This window comes from Anolis carolinensis, chromosome 1 (genome assembly GCF_035594765.1).
Source record: "Anolis carolinensis isolate JA03-04 chromosome 1, rAnoCar3.1.pri, whole genome shotgun sequence".
Taxonomy (NCBI): Eukaryota; Metazoa; Chordata; class Lepidosauria; order Squamata; family Dactyloidae; genus Anolis; species Anolis carolinensis.
In genome coordinates, this window is record NC_085841.1 from 185,975,594 (window position 1) to 185,994,387 (window position 18,794).

General features: G+C 37.5%; 1 protein-coding gene across 15 annotated transcripts in view; it reads left to right on the top strand.

Annotated features, from left to right (window-relative positions):
• Positions 1-18,794, top strand: part of abi2 (abl interactor 2) — a 72,264-nt gene that overhangs the window by 23,154 nt on the left and 30,316 nt on the right. For all 15 annotated transcript variants that reach the window (XM_062962152.1, XM_062962191.1, XM_008114953.3 and 12 more), the window contains exons 2-3: positions 14,927-15,094; positions 16,135-16,311. In XM_062962152.1, coding sequence (XP_062818222.1) covers positions 14,927-15,094; positions 16,135-16,311 — 345 coding nt within the window. The remainder of the gene's footprint in view (positions 1-14,926; positions 15,095-16,134; positions 16,312-18,794) is intronic.

Genomic DNA, 18,794 nt, shown 5'->3' on the forward strand with positions numbered 1-18,794 from the left:
GTGTGATGTAGTAATTATGAAAACTGGAGATTAGGAATTTTTAAGTGAAAGTTGTAATTTTGTAGGAAAAGATTTGAGTTCTAAAGATTTTCAGGAGGATGTGGATTAAAAAGTACAGGAGGATGAGGATTCAAAAATGGGAACACATGAAAGAAAGAAACCCAAGTGGCTGGACAGGAGCAAGGAAGTAAGAAATATCTCATGATTGAGAACAAGCATACAAAGATAAAGGTGAATGGTAGAGGTGGGTTGTGACGAGGCTAGATTTAAAAATCAGAACAACTGGGTGACATAAATTGGGTTTATGCGGGAGGAAAAACAGAATGGGGAGACGCAAAGAGAGGAAGCATGTGCATGAGGGTTAGTTGGTAGCAGTTCTAGTAAAATGAAAGGTAATATTGGCTATAGAGATGTATGTACAATTCTGGATGTTTTGAAACTGAGATTGGGATTTTGATTTTTCTACCACTCCTCCCAATACAGACATTTTCAAAAAACGGGGAAAATGCAATATTAGTTGAAAGTGACTTTATTACTATCTAGGAACATACAGTACATTATTTATATCTTAGCTTATAATAAAACTTACTATGTTTCATAATTAGAGGTACAATTTATTCACAAAATACTCTTAATAGCAAATAAAGTTTGCTTCTTAATTTGTTTAAATGGAGCTACATTCTCTTTAGTAGTAAATTAAACCTGGGAAACAAGGAACCCTTTTAGTTTCCCCAGTTTGTGAAACAGTAAAAACAGGCAAAGCTATCAATATTATTAAAGCAATAAAAATGATGTCCAACCCGATTCTTCATAAAACCAAGAAGACATAAAGGTCTCATTTCCATTTTTAAAAAACTCTGAGAAAATGAAACAAAGATTAGGAATTACAGTTATATGAACCTACTAGTTCAGCTGCTACTGGTGCATAGTTTTTAAAAATAATGTGATGGAAGTAGATATACAATCACCTTGTCTGAAATACTTTATTCATCATTCATGAGGCTACCTAAGTTGACAAGTGGCTTAAAGGCATACACATACACACCTGTCATATCCTCACAGTATACCAACACTGCTGTCAAATTCCACACTATAGCCACATCAGTCTTAACCATCTATTGTACCTTTGGATAACCTGCAATGAGAGCAACAGAGAGCCTGATAGCTTAAGCTTGATAGTTACCAATTCAGAACTATGTGAAAATACCCAGATAGAGTGAGCTTCCTTTACTTTTTATATTTTCAAGCAGCTCTTTTTATTGCACTGATGTAGACTCTTGCACTTGGTATTCATTTGCAGTCTCTCAAGTATTAACCATAGCCAATCCTGCTTGGGCTTCCATGATTAGATGAGTGCTGGTGTCTTAAAGGTATTTCATATGAATCGATGTGCAAATAACATTTTTCTTGTGCATTTGGGGAACCATGATCTGCAAAGTGTCTTTTTCATACTCAGGAATAAGAATAGATTGTTTCAAACAAGTGGATTTCATTACAAGTTGCTAGCTGTCCATTCTCTAGATCGGCTATCCCCAAACTGCTGCTTTGAAGATATTTTATACTACAACTCCCATAAGCCCCAGTTAGCATAACAATTTGTGAGATATCATTTAAGTTGAAAGCTACAATATGTCTATGGCTACATTTTGGGGAAAACTGGCTTAATTTGCTTTTTTTAAAAGAAGAAGAAAACATTTTCTTCTTGGGAAAAAATAGCAATTGTCTCATGTGAGCAGTTGAGTACCAAATGCTCTTTTTTCTGGTGCTTACTTGCTTAAATGATTTCTATTTTTAAGATTGTTTTCTGTATCCCAAAAGCAAAACTGTTAATGCTGAGAGTTTTAAGGTATCAAATCCGTTGTTGCATAGAACAATGAGGGAACTTGTGCATCCTGTTTGGAATAAATCTGTATATGTTGGATATTTCTGTTAATATGCCACTCAGTTTTTATCTGAGTGGTATAATTAGGAATAGAAGATCTTTTGCAGTGATTTCAGCAGGGACCATGGTTAAAAAGGTTCATGCTCGGTGAGCATCTATGAAACTGGAATAGCCAGGACAGAAAACAGCTTTCCGAGTTGAAGGCAAGCCACAGAGGTGTATTGCGATTTGGCCAAAAAAGGATGCAAGTATGCTTTAAGTTGTGCTTTAAAAGGCACAAGCATGAATTCACAGAAAAATACAAGACGTCTTTTACAGTTCTGACAGCTGTTCAGACTTCCTGTACCCTCCCCTGATTGGCTGAAAAAGAGGCAGGCTAGGATCTGTGCCTGGATTGCCCGGGGTTTCCCTCGACATCACAGCCTGTAGGAGGAGTTTTGCAGGGCAGGAAGAGTGGCAGCTGATGGTTGGTTGGCTCAAATAATCGGTTGCAGAGACGCCCCCTGGGAGAGCACAGTACATGTGGAAATAATGGTGTAGATATGCTGATGAGTCTCTGATTAACTCAAGTGACTGGTTCCGTGTGAGAAAAAGTGCAAGACTCAGAAGATGAAGGGGTGGTGATTTTAGACAATCAAGGACTTGGCTGCTGGCATAGAAAGTTAATGAATGCATTAAGCCATCTCTTTTGTGGGAGGAGAAGTCTCTTAGCCTCAGGTTAAATGGACAAACACCCTGAGCTTATTTTGTTGGTAAAGATGATCATCTAACTACATATATACACAGTGGTTCTGATAGATATCTGGCTTGGGAAATGGCTGGAGGGATCCTGGCCACGGTCCCCTTTCCAGCTCTCTTCAAGTTACATTTTGATACATATGCTAGCTGTGCCCAGCCACGCGTTGATGTGGTGATATGTGGAGGTATGGAAAATAAAGTATTGATGAATTTGTGATAGTTAGAATATGTTATTTAGGAGCCCCGGTGGCAAAGTGTGTTAAAGCACTGAGCTGCTGAACTTGCAGACTGAAAGGTCCCAGGTTCAAATCCTAGGAGCGGAGTGAGCGCCCGCTGTTGCTCCAGCTTCTGCCAAACTAGCAGTTTGAAAGCATGCAAATGTGAGTAGATTAATAGGTACCGCTCCGGCGGGAAGGTAACGGCGCTCCATGCAGTCATGCCGGCCACATGACCTTGGAGGTGTCTACGGACAACACCGGCTCTTCGGCTTAGAAATGGAGATGAGCACCAACCCCCAGAGTCAGACATGACCTTGACTTAACGTCAGGGGAAAACTACCTTTTTTAAAGCTTGTGAATATACAGTATTTCTGGTTGTTCCTTTTTTGTTTGTTGGAGGCAAATATGAATACTGCAATTAACCAGAATGATTAGCATGTAATGGCATTTATGCTTCAAAGCCTGGCTGCTTCCTCCCTGGGGGATTTTTTTTTGTTGGGTGGTGTTAGCTGGCCCTGATTGTTTCATGTCTGGAATTCCCCTGTTTTAGAGTGTTGTTTTTTTTTTTTGCAATATTTTCTATTCCCCTACTGTATGTGTAGATGAAGAAGTCCCATATATAGTGCTTGAGCACACACACTCAAAAAGAAAGGCTGTGGCCCTCAGAAAACAGAGGATTTGCCAGGCTTTGATGAAGCAAGGCTATTCAGTACTATTCATGCTGGCCAACAATGGATTTTTCTAGTAGGAAGCACCCAGGCAAGTGGGGTTTATATCCCCGTGGAATAATGTCCAGGGTGAGAAAGAAATCTTGTCTGTTGGAGGGAAGTATGAATGCTGCAATTAGCCAGAATGATTAGCATTTAATGGTCTTTCACTTTCAAATCCTCCCTGGGGGAATCCTTTGTTGGGAGGTGTTAGCTGGCCCTGGTTGTTTCCTGTCTGGAATTCCCCTTTTTTCTGAGTATTGTTATTTATTTAGTGTTCTCATTTTAGAGTTTTTTAAATACTTGGAGCAAGATTGTGTTCAAGTTCATGGTTCACAGCAACGCAATAATAACAATATTGATAGTAATAGTAATAATAATGATTTTGATAATACTATTTCTCTCCCTCCTCAGCTTCCTGCCTGGGGGAAACCTTTGTTGGGAGGTGTTAGCTGGCCCTGATTGTTTCTTGCCTGGAATTCCCCTGTTTTCGGAGTGTTGTTCTTTATTTACTGTCCTGATTTTAGAGATTATATTGTTGTGTTTTATTACACTATAGTAATTTTTATATATTATATTTATAATCTTATATTATTTGCTTTGAACTGGATTATACAAGGCCCCTTCGACACAACTGTATAAAATCCACACTGAACTGGATTATATGGCAGTGTGGACTCAAGATAATCCAGTTCAAAGCAGATACTCTAGATTATCTGCCTTGGCATTCTGGGTTATATAGCTACTAGCTGTGCCCGGCCACGTGTTGCTGTGGCGAAGTATGGTGGTATGGGAAATAAAGTATTGAGGAATTGGTGGTAGTTAAGGTAAGGGTAAAGGTTTTCCTGACATTAAGTCCAGTCATGTCTGACTCGGGGTTGGTGCCCATCTCCTTTTCTAAGCCGAAGAGCCGGCATTGTCTGTAGACTCCTCCAAGGTCATGTGGGATGACTACATGGAGCACCGTTACCTTCCCGCCGGAGCGGTACTTATTGATGCACTGATATTTGCATGTTTTTGAACTTCTGGTTTGGCAGAAGCTGGGGCTAGCAGTGGGGGTTCTCTCCGCTCCCCCAATTCAAACCTGCGGCGTTTCAGTCCAGAAGTTCAGCTTTAACACGCTGCGTCATCAGGGGATATTATTTCGTAAAGCTTGTGAATATACAATATTTCTGATTTTTTTTGTCTGTTGGAGGCAAGTATGAATGCTGCAATTAGGGAAAATGATTAGCATGTAATGGCTTTGCAGCTTTAAAGCCTGGGTGTTTTCTCCCTGAGTGAATTTTTTGTTGGGAGGTGTTAGCTGTCCCTGATTGTTTCCTGTGTGGAATTCCCTTGTTTTCAGAGTGTTGTTCTTTAGTGTTCTGATTTTAGAGATTGTATTGTTCTGCTTTATTATACCACAGTGATTTTTATATATTCTGATTTTAGTGTTTTTGAATACTTGGAGCCAGATTGTATTCATTTTCACGGTTCACCACAACACAACAACAACAATAATAATAATAATGCCAAAAGATCTCAGCCGGCATTTGGAAACAGTAGACATTGACAAAATTACGATCTGCCAACTGCAAAAAGCCACCCTGCTGGGATCTGCACGCATCATCCGAAAATACATCACACAGTCCTAGACACTTGGGAAGTGTTCGACTTGTGATTTTGTGATATGAAATCCAGCATATCTATCTTGTTTGCTGTGTCATAATAAAATAATAGTAATAATAATGACTTTGGTAATACACACTGCTTCACTCCTTTCTCAGCTTCCTTTCTGTATAAAATGCACAGTGAAGTGGATTATATGGCAGTGTGGAGTCAAGATAATCCAATGCAAAGCAGATAATATAAGATTATAAATGGGTTATATAGCCGTATGGAAGGACCTTGAGTCTACACTGCCATATAATCCAGTCAAAATCTGATAATCTCTATTTTATAGGCAGTGTGGAAGAGACCTAAGTGAGGCCTAACTCTGCCTGTCCCCTGGGCTGAGTGGGTTGCTAGGAGACCAAGTGGGTTGGAGCTTAACCTTCTAACTGGCAGCAATTGGATAAAAACAATTATTCCTCTCCCTCTAATTAGGACTTTATTTTTCTTTTCTTTTTGTTGTATGAACATAGAGGCATGGATGAGGGGTTGTGCTGCCAAGTTTAGTGTTTCTGGGATGTGTAGGTTTGTTGTTTTGTCCCAGGCCGAAATTTCATTACCCTTATATATAGATAGATAGATAGATAGTCCTTTGCCTCAGACCCCACATGACCTAGACTGGAGTTTCCTTTGCCTGCATTGAGATTCCTCCAAACCAGCCATGAAACAACAGAAACAACACCTGATATAAAATGTAGGCCTGTGATTCCAGCACTGTCACTTTTCTTCTCCTGTATGATTTTTGCCTGAAGTAGCTGTTTGAGCTTTTCAAAGGTCCAAAAGATATGAATCCTAAGTGTATAAAAGAATACCTATCTTCGTATCACCCTGCCTAGATGTTTAGGCCATTTGTTAACATTTTTTCTGCTTGCTAATTTGCACAAAGAAAGCTGTGGTTTTACTCTGGTTTTTCAGTTCCCAATAGTATTCTTCAAATTCTCAGACTTCAGGAATGATTGTCAAACTATTTTAATAAATCTGTTAAATGTTGTTGTTGTTGTTGTTGTTATGTTTATTTTTACCCTGCTTTTTTCTCTCCACAAGGAAACTCAAAGTGATTTACATTAAAAGCATTTCAATACAATTTAAAATCTATATACAAACATTAAAACCAAATTAAATGTAAATAGTATTTAAAAATACGTTCCTAACCAGCTATTTCAAAAAGGTGGCAGGAATTATGCAACTTATATTCCCAAAGCATGTAGAATTCTTACCATTAACTTTTAGCTGGTCACCTTTTTTTGGATTCCAAAATCAGAGACCACTCAGTGTTTCCTCTCATGTGTGGGTCTGTTCTGCATTTCAGGAAGAAAGCATGTATATCAATGATATATACATGTCTAAGAAAAATGCATTTCTAAATGTGTATTAATTGACTTGTTCTTCTTTTCTATTGCATTGGGTCTAATATCTATTTTTAATTATGTTCTTTCATAAATAATGCAAAATTTGTAGAAAGATGGGATTGCAGTTATTTGGTTAGCTTTGTCAATATCCTATGGCTAAAGTGGAGCATGAGGGAAATACCTCTTTTGCTTGTTTGTCTACTGTGAATGTGGTACTGAAAAACTGTTGTTGCATCTGATAAAATCATTGCTTAAGGAACAAATGACCAGATGGTTAGCTTCTCAGCTTTTATTAAAATGGCCTCCGACTGTTTCAGGCTGAAAAAAAAGTTATCTTCTTGCCAATTGATTTCACTAGTTTCTTTAAAAAGCAAATTACTACGTCCATGTTGAAAGATGACTGCATTGTTGGCTGGCAACTGACTTAAAAATGCTGCCCTTGCTAAATAGGTAGGAGTGCTCAATTATTGACTGCATTCCCTTGGCACTGTTTGGAATGGTAGATATGAAAAGGAAGGATGTAACTTTTTGCAACTATTATAGATCACATCATTTAAAGCTTTTGCGTTTTTAAATTCAGTTGTTAATGCCTGACTGCTTCATTGCTTTTATCCTTTCTTTTTTGGTACCTGAAGCAGAACAAAGTTGAAAGTAGTATGCATAGTTTAAAATGCCCATTTTAATTTAACTATTTTACTTTTGGCTGTACTAAGTAAAAGAGTGTGTACGTATGCATGTGCCTGTGTACATCCAATCTTCTACTCTGGAACAATAGCCTAAACACATGGCTTAACACATTAGAAGATTCTTAGAATGAACAAAGTACTGTTACTTCAGCTGCTATTGTGTCAATTCAGGTTGAAAAATAATACAAGGTAAATTTTTTGATTGTAATAGTGAATAATATTTTCTTAGAAATTCTTCAAATACAAATTTTGAACTGTATTCTAAACTGCAGGTTTCTAGTCACATGTTGTATTATGACATTGTAATTTGCAAGTTTAATACTTCATATTGTGGAGTACAGTAATCCTTACACTTTTATGAGTTTCACATTCATGGTTTTGATTATTTGCATGTTTGTGCCATCACCACTGCCTTCCAAAGTTGGTACAGCCATGTGAATGTCCTTAGGAGGTGAGCAGGGAAGTTGTTTAGAAGGTGGGTCTGCCTGGGCCAAAGAATGGAGTTACTGGGGGGAACAGAAATATGTGACAAACAGGAGGAGGAATGGGATCTGTGAGTAAGTGATATTTTGGATGTGCCTGAGACCAGTTCTTTCTCCTCTTCCTGTTTGTCCTGGGTTTCTTTTGCCTTGGCCAAACAGACGCTCGCAGCATGTAGGAGAGGAAAAGGATAAGTGGCACACAGGGTTGGTTCCGCCTCCTCTTTCCTCTGGGATGATGACAGGTAACCCCTCCCCCCCAGATCACAGTGATGGTGCCTCATTCTTCCTTAGGATTGGGGATAGAGAGCAAGGAAGGAGTGTTCAAGGGAAAAAGAGAAAGCAGAAAGAAGGAAGAACAATCTGAGGAACCAGGAAGTGGACAAGGAAGGGAAAGAAGCAAAAGAAGGAAAAGTGAACCGTATAGGAGGATTCCAGAGGGAAACACCAGGAAGATGGAGCATGAACCAAGAAACAACCCTGAGGGAATAATAGCTTGGAGACAAGAAACCAGCCTTGTCTCAGGACATGATGAAGAAAAATTATAGAGGCCAGACTGGAGAAAGGTACCTGGTAATAAGAGTTCCACCCCGCTATTTCTGCTCAAGGCACAGGAGTGCGCACCAACATAGGATGTAGTTTAGGCCTTGTGGGGTGGAGCCAGAGGCTGTTACTCTGTGCTGGAATCCTTCAGAGGTAGAGGCTAGAGAAGAGTTGCCTTAGGATTCATTTGTGCCTAAAATACATGACCAGTCTGGAGTAACAATATTTTGTGTTGGCCCCGGGAATGGCTACCATTTCTATGTCTATGCCCACAACTGGCGGCAAGGCAGAGTCCAGACCCTAGAGATGGGAAGGCCTGGAAAAAAAAACCCCAGAAAAATTGGGGAAAAAGAGTTTTTTTCCAGACCTTCACATCTCTAGTCCAGACCATCCTGTGTGGGTGAAAACTGTTCAATCCAGTTGAACTGTCACTTTACTGTTGTTGTCCCTTTCACTTCTACAGAGTTCTGGGACAGCTCTTGGCTGTTTCTGAGTGCTTTTGCTGACATCGGTTTAGTGCTAGTGTATACCAGCCCTAGAAGTTGAGAATCTTAGGTGGAATCTAGAAGGCAGTTGAATTTGTAGAGAATATAATGTGTACCTTGTGCCTGAAGTCAAGCTGTTATGGCATCTTGTAAAAATATTTTTACAGATTATAGCACTTTATATCCATGGTCATTATGGAAGAGATGGTTTGGGGAGCCATTTTATGCTGAAAATGTGCAATATGTATTTATATAAGTATCATCTGGATTTCTTCATAGCATCTTCTATTTTTATAGAATGACTTGAAGGTAAATTATGCACCCTATTCTAGAACACCGTTTAATAAAAAATCATGCAAAGAAATTCTGAATACGGTGGAATCCCTAAATTATGCAAGAAGTGTTGTGTCTTTTTATTATCTGGGAACAAGATGGTTCTTCACTGGCATTTTGAATTGCCTGCTGATTACATGCCAACACTTTTTATTTGTATGCTGTCCAGAATTCCTAAACATTCTGTTTCCTTATACCACCTGTACTATACCACCTATATTCTTATACTTCAGAGTTTTAGACGAGAAAATTGTATCTCCAAATACCTAGAGAATAGTTAGAAAGATATTCTTATATTGAATTATTGCACATAGTTTGGAGTAGTAGCAGTGATTATTTGATTTTGTGAATATTTTGTTATGAATTAAATAAACCATCCTCACATCTAAAGTTGTCTTTGGTAAAATATATATATTTTTTAGGATGTACGGATACTCTCCTTTTCATTGTAAGATTCCCAAGCTGCAGTAAAATGAAAACAACACTTTCAGAGAGGAAGTTGGCAACTCCTTTTCTCCCCAACAATGGATAAAAGTATTTTCAAGGAGAAGACAAAGACTATGCATTTTTATAAGTCTTAAACTCTTTTGATTATAGCTCATTTTACCCTCTCCCCTTCTAGAATTTTAGGAATTATAACTGAGTGTAGTGCTACGTATCTGCTTCCTCACAGTACTGAAGTTCTCTCACAAAACTACAGTTCTGGGAAGGGGAAATATTTATTAATTCAAATATGTTCTCTGGAGAAGACAAAGAAACTGATGATGATGCTGGATTTTTCTCCAGTGGATGATACATCAATTGGTCTAAGACCACACACCTACTTGTTTTGCTGTAGTGATGGGAGCTGTGATGGAACTACAGTAGTATTAGTCACAATTTAATTAGCATATGAGAAATTACATCAATACATTCTTGTAACAATCTTGTGGAGATTTATAGTGATTTTGCCAATGCTATTTAGTTAGCTTAGTGGCTGAGAATAAAATTCTTGTTGCCATATACAACACTGGGGTGGGGAATTGTAGAGCTGGGGGCATTTTAAACTCATAACCTCTGTGAAGTGTGCTCTGCTGGACTTAATGATAATGGTTTTCATTTTGGAAAAAAAATCTGGCATTAAAGATTTACGAGTACTGAGAGTTCTGGGGCCAAACTTTCTTTATTCTCTAATGTTATTGATGGGTGAAAATTTTCATCTGAAATAAGTTGATGGGATAGTTGAGGGCTTTGGGAGAACCAGTGTCAATTACTGGTTTGTTTATTGAATTAGGACTTTGAGAGAATAAAGTTTGAATATCTGCTCAGTCATGGGAACTCACAAGGCGATTTCCAGCAGGCCACACTCCATCAGCTTCAGAATGGTAGACGTGTTTGGAACAAATCTTTGAAAGGGTTGCAATAACTGGGAATCAATTTGAAGCCATATCACTATAAAAACCATACAGGAATATGCAGCCTATGGGGTACAGCTCCCCGTCCCTTGTCTAGCCCCTCTTTGAAGTAAAAATTCCTTGTACGTATTCAACTTGAATTATGGTTTGTGCTTTTCCTACATAGTATATTGGATGTTCTCTATTCTGATTCGATGTTTGTGTGAATGTATGTGCCAAAGAAGCAGCCTGTGGTGTGCCAACACTATTCAAAGTAAGCAAAATGAAAGTAGCTCCAAATTTAGATTATATTGTGTGCCTACAAGACTCCTGTTGACTTATGGTGACTCCATGACTGTCTAGGGCAAGGGTCCCCAGACTTTTGAAGCAGAGGGCCGGTCCACAATCCTTCAGACTGTTGAGGGGCCGAATTGTCATTTGAAATAAACAAAACAAATTCCTATGCATACTGCACATGTCTTATTTGTAGTGCAACAACAACAACAACGAAAAAACAATACAATATTTAAAAATGAAAACAATTTTAACCAACATAAACCTATCAGGATTTCAATGGAAAGTGTGGGCCTGCTACTGGTCAATGAGATAGTCAAGTTAATTAGGATTGTTGTTGTTGTGTGCCTTCAAGTCATTTCAGACTTTGGCTGAGCCTAAGTCTAAAATTAATTATTTATTTACTGCATTTATTTACTACATTTATATCCCGCCCTTCTCACCCCAAAGGGGACTCAGAGCAGCTGTATGTACATACAATATATTATATTATTAGCATAACACAATATTAGCATTATATATTACTATATTGAACTATACCACTATACTATTATATAATATGTAATATATAACATATAATTAATATTATTATATGGTATTACTATTAGTATTATATTGTATAACAATATTATCAATATTATATGTATATACAATATCTTATATTATTAAAACTGATATAAAAATATTATATTATAAAACTGAGGGCGGGGGCCAGGTAAATGAACTTGGAGGGCCGCATCCGGCCCCCGGGCCTTAGTTTGGGGACCCTTGGTCTAGGGGCTTTCTTAGGAGAGGAATGCCAATTATATCATATTCCCCAACATCTATATAATGTGTTGATACAGATGTGGGAAAGTTGGGAAAATGTTTATAGACATTAATTTTTGAAGATATATAAAGGCAACAAGTTGTCTGTATTAGTGGAATTGGGAACTGTTGGTTTTGCTTTTCATGATGGTGTCACACAAACAACCAAATTCTAATTACTATTTTTGTTCAGTTATGAGTCTGTAATTCATAGGGGAAATTTCCTCTTTTAATGCAGATAGAGTAGCATTGAGCAGTAGTTGTGTTTCCTATATGATTAACATTTAGTGTGACATCTGTAACAACATAGTGAGGGCACAGTTTCCCACAATTCTGAAAAAGTTTAAATAGTGGTTGCCAACAGAGCGAATTACAGGGCGCGTTCAATGCCTCTGTTTAAGGAGCTTCACTGGCTGCCATTTACTTTCCGGGCCCAATTCAAGGTGCAGGTTATCACCTACAAAGCCCTAAACGGTTTGGGACCCACCTACCTTAGAGACCGCATCTCCCTCTATGAACCCACACGTTCTCTTCGCTCGTCGGGGGGGGGGGGGCTTCTCTCGCTCCCACCACCCTCGCAGTCACGGTTGGTGGGGACGAGAGAGAGGGCCTTCTCCGTCATGGCCCCCTGGCTTTGGAACTCTCTCCCTAGAGAGATCAGGCAGGCCCCTACCCTCCTCTCCTTCCGGAAGAGCTTAAAAACCTGGCTGTTTCAAAAGGCCTTCGATGTTTAGTTGTTGCTGGATTGATCTATCTGTCCATTCCATAATAGTCCCATTGTTGTTGTTTTGCCATTTTATACCGCACTTTATTGTCCAACTGTGAAATTTCCTTTTCCCATTTCGTATCACTCTGCATTTCGCCTGGGATCTACGAATTAGTCTCCTGTTTTTAACACTGTATCCTGCTTGTTGATTTTAATGATTGTTTTTATTGATGTTGATGTTTTTACTGGGATAATTGTCTTATTGCTTTGTTACTGTTTTGTTTGTTTTGTCGGGCCTGGCCCCATGTAAGCCGCCCCGAGTCCCTTCGGGGAGATGGGGCGGGGTATAAAAATAAAGTTGTTATTATTATTATTATTATTATTATTATTATTATTATTATTATTATTATTATTTTATGCTCAGAGCAGCTTGGTATGCATTACATATTTTATTGTATTGCCATCCTGACTATTGAGGCTGTCTGTTCTGATGGGAATTGAAGATGGCTTCTAGATGATACCAGGTTTAGAAAAGCTGTTTTGAATTATAAAAGTGCTGTTGAAGATGTCTGCTAGAACACTAGAAATAAATAGCTTCATACATTGAGCTGAAAGAGAGCTTGTTGAGGAGGGAAATACTTGCCCATGTTTAATTGTAACACATTGTCAGGAAGATCTAAAACTGACAGAGATTAGACCAATGTATAGAAATATGTAAGTCATTAAAATAATAACCCTGACTTCAAAACAGCTTTAAAAAGCAAATTTGGCACCAGCCAGATTTCATGGGGAGTTTATCCTGTAATTAGATTAGGATGAGATGACTGCTGAAAAGGATCACTTTGCAGTAGTTATTTGCTGTTCTCAGAACAAACACTTGGAGCAACCCCCTCTGAAAGTGATGGCAGATTATGAATATAAAGGAAAACTTATTTCTTTAGGTTCTGTATCCCATGCCCTGAAGGGCTTACTAGTTAGCAGAAGAACTAGCTATAGCAGGGAGATGGGAGCCAGTGAAAAAGATATAATGCTGGCATAATAGGATCATGATATCACTTTTCAGTCAGTAGACTAGCTGCTATATTTTGTACTATTGTACTTGACATTTCCAGACCATTTTGGGGATAGTCCTATGTACAGTACATTGCAGTAATCAAAACAGAACAGTGCCAGTACATGAATAGTGGAGTCTAAGATATATTTATCTAGGAAGTAGCTGTAGATGTTACACTAGCATAAAATGGTAAAAGGAATTCCATGTTGGAAAGAATATTTGTGCCTTGGTCTGTAAGCACCTTCAAGCCATTAATGTGGTCCATCAAGGAAGGTGCGGCCTCTTCAGGAACAAGCTGAATATTCTTCATCCTATCATATGATGAATCTGGAAATAAATGCTTAATATGTTTACGTACTGTTGTTGTGTACCTTCAAGCCATTTCCAAATTATAGTGACCCTAAGGAGAACCTATTATGGGTTTTTCCTGGTAAGATTTTTTTCAGAGGGAACTTGCCTTTACCTTCCTCTGAGGTGGAGAGAGTGTGACTTGCCTAAGGTCACTGAGTTGTCTTCCACTGTCAAGTCTCCAGAGCCATAGTTTAATGCTTAAACCACTACAACACACTGGCTCTGTTTTTTTTTTAAACAAAACAGAAATTTACTTTTGCATTAGTGATTGGTTCATTTGGCAAGAATGAGATAGTTAGGATCAAATTTGAAGGTGTTTGAAATTTCTAACATGTTATTTGAATCAATCTTATGAAAATAACATAAACCTAGTAATGTCTGGTAGAAAATTTTTCTCCCCAAACTTTACATGACTCACATGAATAGATATTTTATATGCCAGTTGACAATTGGGAAGATTTTTAGGCTATTTTTGTAAGTTCTAATATGATTTTAGTAGTTTTTCCAGGGCACTGAGGGAGGTTTACTAAGATACGGCAATCATGGGTTGGATTTAAAACTTTCGGTGTTTGCTAAGTATTCGGGTTGTTATGCAGTATGGTACATTGTAGTACAGGATTACGAAATTGCTGATTTGTTGTTTTGTATGTTATTTAAACCATCTATCTGTTGATTTAATCATGAAAGTAAAATGAATATTGTTGTCCTCCCCTTTTGTTGTATATTTGTTTCAAATGGCACTTCCTTTTTTATTTTTAACCTGCCTACTTACAAATGCTTTCATTGCAGGTTACAGCAAAACTAAAGGGATATAATACAAGCCTGCAGTGCAGTAAGAACCAGTTTTTGGGTAAAATAATACATTCAAACATGAATACAAAGAAAAATTGCAAGATTCTTGAACACTGAAAAATGTGCTTTGGTTTGGTTATTAGAGTCCCTAAAAGATTGTTGTATGACCTGTCTGTCTCATCTTGGAGAAAATGGGTGTTTGGACATAGGTCACATTTCCTTGTGTACTTGTTATTGTGGTACTTAGCCCCATGCCGTATATTGAACTATTGTCCTCCATTCCTGTTTGGATGCTGTTTTTGTTAAAATTTCTTTAAAATTTCTTTGTATGCTACAGAATGGCTGGCCTTGGAGAGAGAAAATTGCTGAAGTGTGCATTGACTCAGCATTTGAGAATGTTCAAAAAGATATTGTAACACATTGCTTCATGACCAAAATATACAAGTCTAATGATTCCCCCCCCCCTTTTTTTTATTTAGTCAACAGATAAACAACGGGCCCTAGAAGAAACCAAAGCATACACAACTCAGTCTTTAGCTAGCGTAGCTTATTTGATCAACACCTTAGCCAACAATGTTCTCCAGATGCTGGATATCCAGGCGTCCCAGCTTCGGCGCATGGAATCTTCAATCAACCACATTTCACAAGTGAGTTGTTATTTATGTTTGCTCTATTTGTATGCAAGAATACAGTGGGTAACATTGGATTTGGGTGATCTTGAGAATCTGAATTAAAATGTAATATCTTTGCCCATTCTAGTTCAATGTGGGTCTGATGATAAATGTGCATAGTCCTGAAATATACCCTTCTCACAGGACTAGTGAGATACCAGTAATAACTAAATATCATGGTGGTTGCTACAAATAGACCTTAGAAGGTATTGTCATATTAGATAGATCCAGAAAAACTGCTTGAGACATATTTAGTAGCCTTAAAATGTACTTTAGAATTATGTTTTTTGGCTTAAAATGGCAACTATAATTTAAAAAATCTCTGTGTAGTACTAGTAGATTATGGGGGGCAGGCGGGGGGGGGGGGGGGGGGGAAAGAAGGATTCCAGCTGTGTAGATTTTCTGCTACCCTGGTCATGTTTAATACTAAATGTGTGAAATTATCTTTTGGAATAGAGGACTCTAGATGATTCTTTAAACCAGGTTTGACTACTTGATTGCAAATGCCTGTGACTAGTGATATACAATTTCTGTTTGTGAGAGCATTCAGGAGGAATAATGGTTCATATTTCTAGTAGTGACATCTCTTCTAGGACAGCTTCTCAAATTTATTTTTCTGACATATTTATTACCATAATTGAAGGAAAATTTATAAAATATGATAATGAGCATGAAAATGCATGTCACACTCATAGCAAATGTAATAAGAGCCAGGGGCAAGCTTTTAGATCTGACTTGGATTGTTTAATTATATGACATTGCCGTTAGCCTTTTGTTTCTGTGAATAACATTCCTGTTCTGTTCAAATATAATGGACTATTGCCATCTCGTATAGATGAATGTGGTAATACTGAGTAATATAAACCAAAAGTTACATTAAAAGAAGATTTATGTTAATTAAAGTAAAACGATAGGCTACAGATATCTGTGACATGATGAAGGTAGTGGTGATATTAACTGGCTTTATTAATTCATGTTAATAATAATTGAGTTAATCACTTTGATTATGTTTGCAGACAGTTGACATACACAAAGAAAAAGTGGCTAGAAGAGAAATTGGCATCTTGACTACTAACAAGAATACTTCAAGAACTCACAAAATCATTGCGCCAGCTAATCTGGAGAGACCAGTTCGTTATATTAGAAAACCTATTGATTATACAATTTTAGATGACACTGGGCATGGGGTAAAGGTAAGTAGTGTTGTGAAATAATTTTAAGTTGTTAATATGCTTGTGTACTTCAGAATGCAGATGTTTGTGTGTGGACCCCCCTCCTTTTCCAAATATCAGCATGGATTCTCCATTCTTACAGTAATTCTAAGCGACCCCCTATTATGATTCCTCTGTCTCAGTTACTTTTCAAGAACACATCTCCTCCATAAAAAACCCTCATGTTTTGGCTGTTTGTGGTATCTGTGTTTTGAGAAATCAATGGAAAGCTTATCTTATAGAGCATTTTGTGGCTATTTGATGTCAGGTGCACCCCTGATATCAAGCAGTACCTCTGTGAAAACAGTCTGCTCTTCTGTTTACCTATCCCAAATCTTGCTAGTAACCCACATATAACGTCACTGTTCGCATGGCATTTGCCTTGTCTTACACCAATGTCATAATTTCCTGTGTGTTAGGATTTCTTAAATCTGAAAGCAAGGATTAGTAGGAAAGTGTCTAGACCACTGTGCATGTAACTTTTACAGCACTCAAAGCACAACCAAATTTTTGCTTCATTTTAAAATGGAGGTACATGTACAATTTGTCTGCATGGTGCGTGTAGGTACACATTTGGAAGCATGTACAAATTTTGTTCTCTTCCTTGCATGTCCTTTCCCAAAATGTGCCATTGAAATGATATGAAGTAGTTATGTGGCTGACAAAGTGGGAAAACTCCACTTAGAAAGAAAAAAATAATGTGCATAGGAGTTATTTGCAAGGCCTGACTCTTCTTTTGTCACTAGAGCTGCAGCAAGGTAATGGTTCAGTAATATTCCATGCTGTTTATTTCTCTGAGAATTATTTGATCTTACAGAAAAACACATTTCCTCTTGTAGCTCTTCTGTACTACATAGATTACTTGCTACTTCACAAATCACTTAATATGAACAATACTTCCAGTGAAGAATAAGAGATCAAACTTGAATCAGAAAGGTATATGCCATCTTGAGTCCCATTGTAGCTACCTTGAGTTCCACTTTTGGAAGAAAAACTATGGGATGTAAGTGAAGTAACCGATTGAATAAAAAAAGCAATCTTCAGTGAAACATTTTAATAATACCTCAACATGTGTTATACAAGTGTATTCCCTTATTCTTCTCTAGATTCCTGTTTCATATTGCTTAAAGTAGCCTATACATTTTAAGTGCATTACTGGCTTTAAATATTAATAGGTTCAAAATGTAATCTAGCAACTGTTGCAATTAATGTGTATGACATTGTAAAATGAGGTGTAGAGTGAGACACAGTTTCTCAAGTGTTAAAAAGTAAATACAGACTTGAAAGTTGCTGTACCAGTTATATTCACATCATTGCAATGAGGCAGCAACATGGTTGTCTGTTTGATTTATGGGAGTATCTTCTTTGTTTAGTTTTTTATAATATAATCAATAAGGTGACAAGTATTTAATAACAGCAAGCTGACATATCCCATCTGAACGGGAATGTGTGGCTATCGCACTGCACTGGAAGAACAAAAATATATTGCAGAATATTGAGTATATTATGGTATTGTTGGTAATCCGTATCGGCGACAGTCTAGCACTGTGTAATGATTTTTGCTCGCTTGCTGTCATACACCTTCCAGATCTGCTTAGGACAACCCTAACCCTTGAGAACAGATAGCACACAGGATGGGTAAAATGGGAGATGGAAATTCTACTCTGTTTGTAAAGTTTGTTCTAGTGAATACAAACTGTTACTTTCCCCCTGAACATGAAAATGAACTGGAAGAGAGCAAGATTTAAGTACCTCTCTTCCCAGTGTAGACTTCAATGAATTAAGCACTGTTAGTGTCCTTTAGCAGAAGTGCAGGATAAAGAAAAAGTATTTATAGAGAACTGTATAGGGAAATTACATAAATCTCTAGTTTTATTTTTTGGGGAAAGGTCAAATAAATTTAATTCTTCAAGAGGGAATTCCTTGCAGGACAGGACAGCTCCCTGGTGGAAACCATATTTTTTTAGTTATACTTTCAACATGTAGCTTTTATTTTGGCCACAAGACCTGTTTGCTTATTTAATACAATATATTGTAGATTTTTAATTATATGCTTTAATTTAAGCAGTTAAAATGTCTGCTGCTATGTAAAAGTGATACAGTCAACTACAATTTATGCAGTTCTATCACTATAGTGCTTATGCAAGTTGTATAGCCTAACAAGTGACTGATTTCTGATGCATCAGATTTGCAGAGGGTTGTATTTGATAATGCTCAATGTTTCTAGTATTGCATGAAAGGCGTGATATATGCCATATTCTCCTCAAGAGAAAAGAAATAACAATACTAGTAAATGGTTCTGATAAGAATTTGTAATTGCAATATTCTGATTTTCTGCAATTTACTCTAAGTAAATTTAAGTTACCAGTAGTTTACTTAGTAACAGGATAGGTTGGCAGAAGAGAATTAATACTTTCTGTTATGTCTCATGAAACGGTGCTTGAAACATTGAGTGATAACCCCTT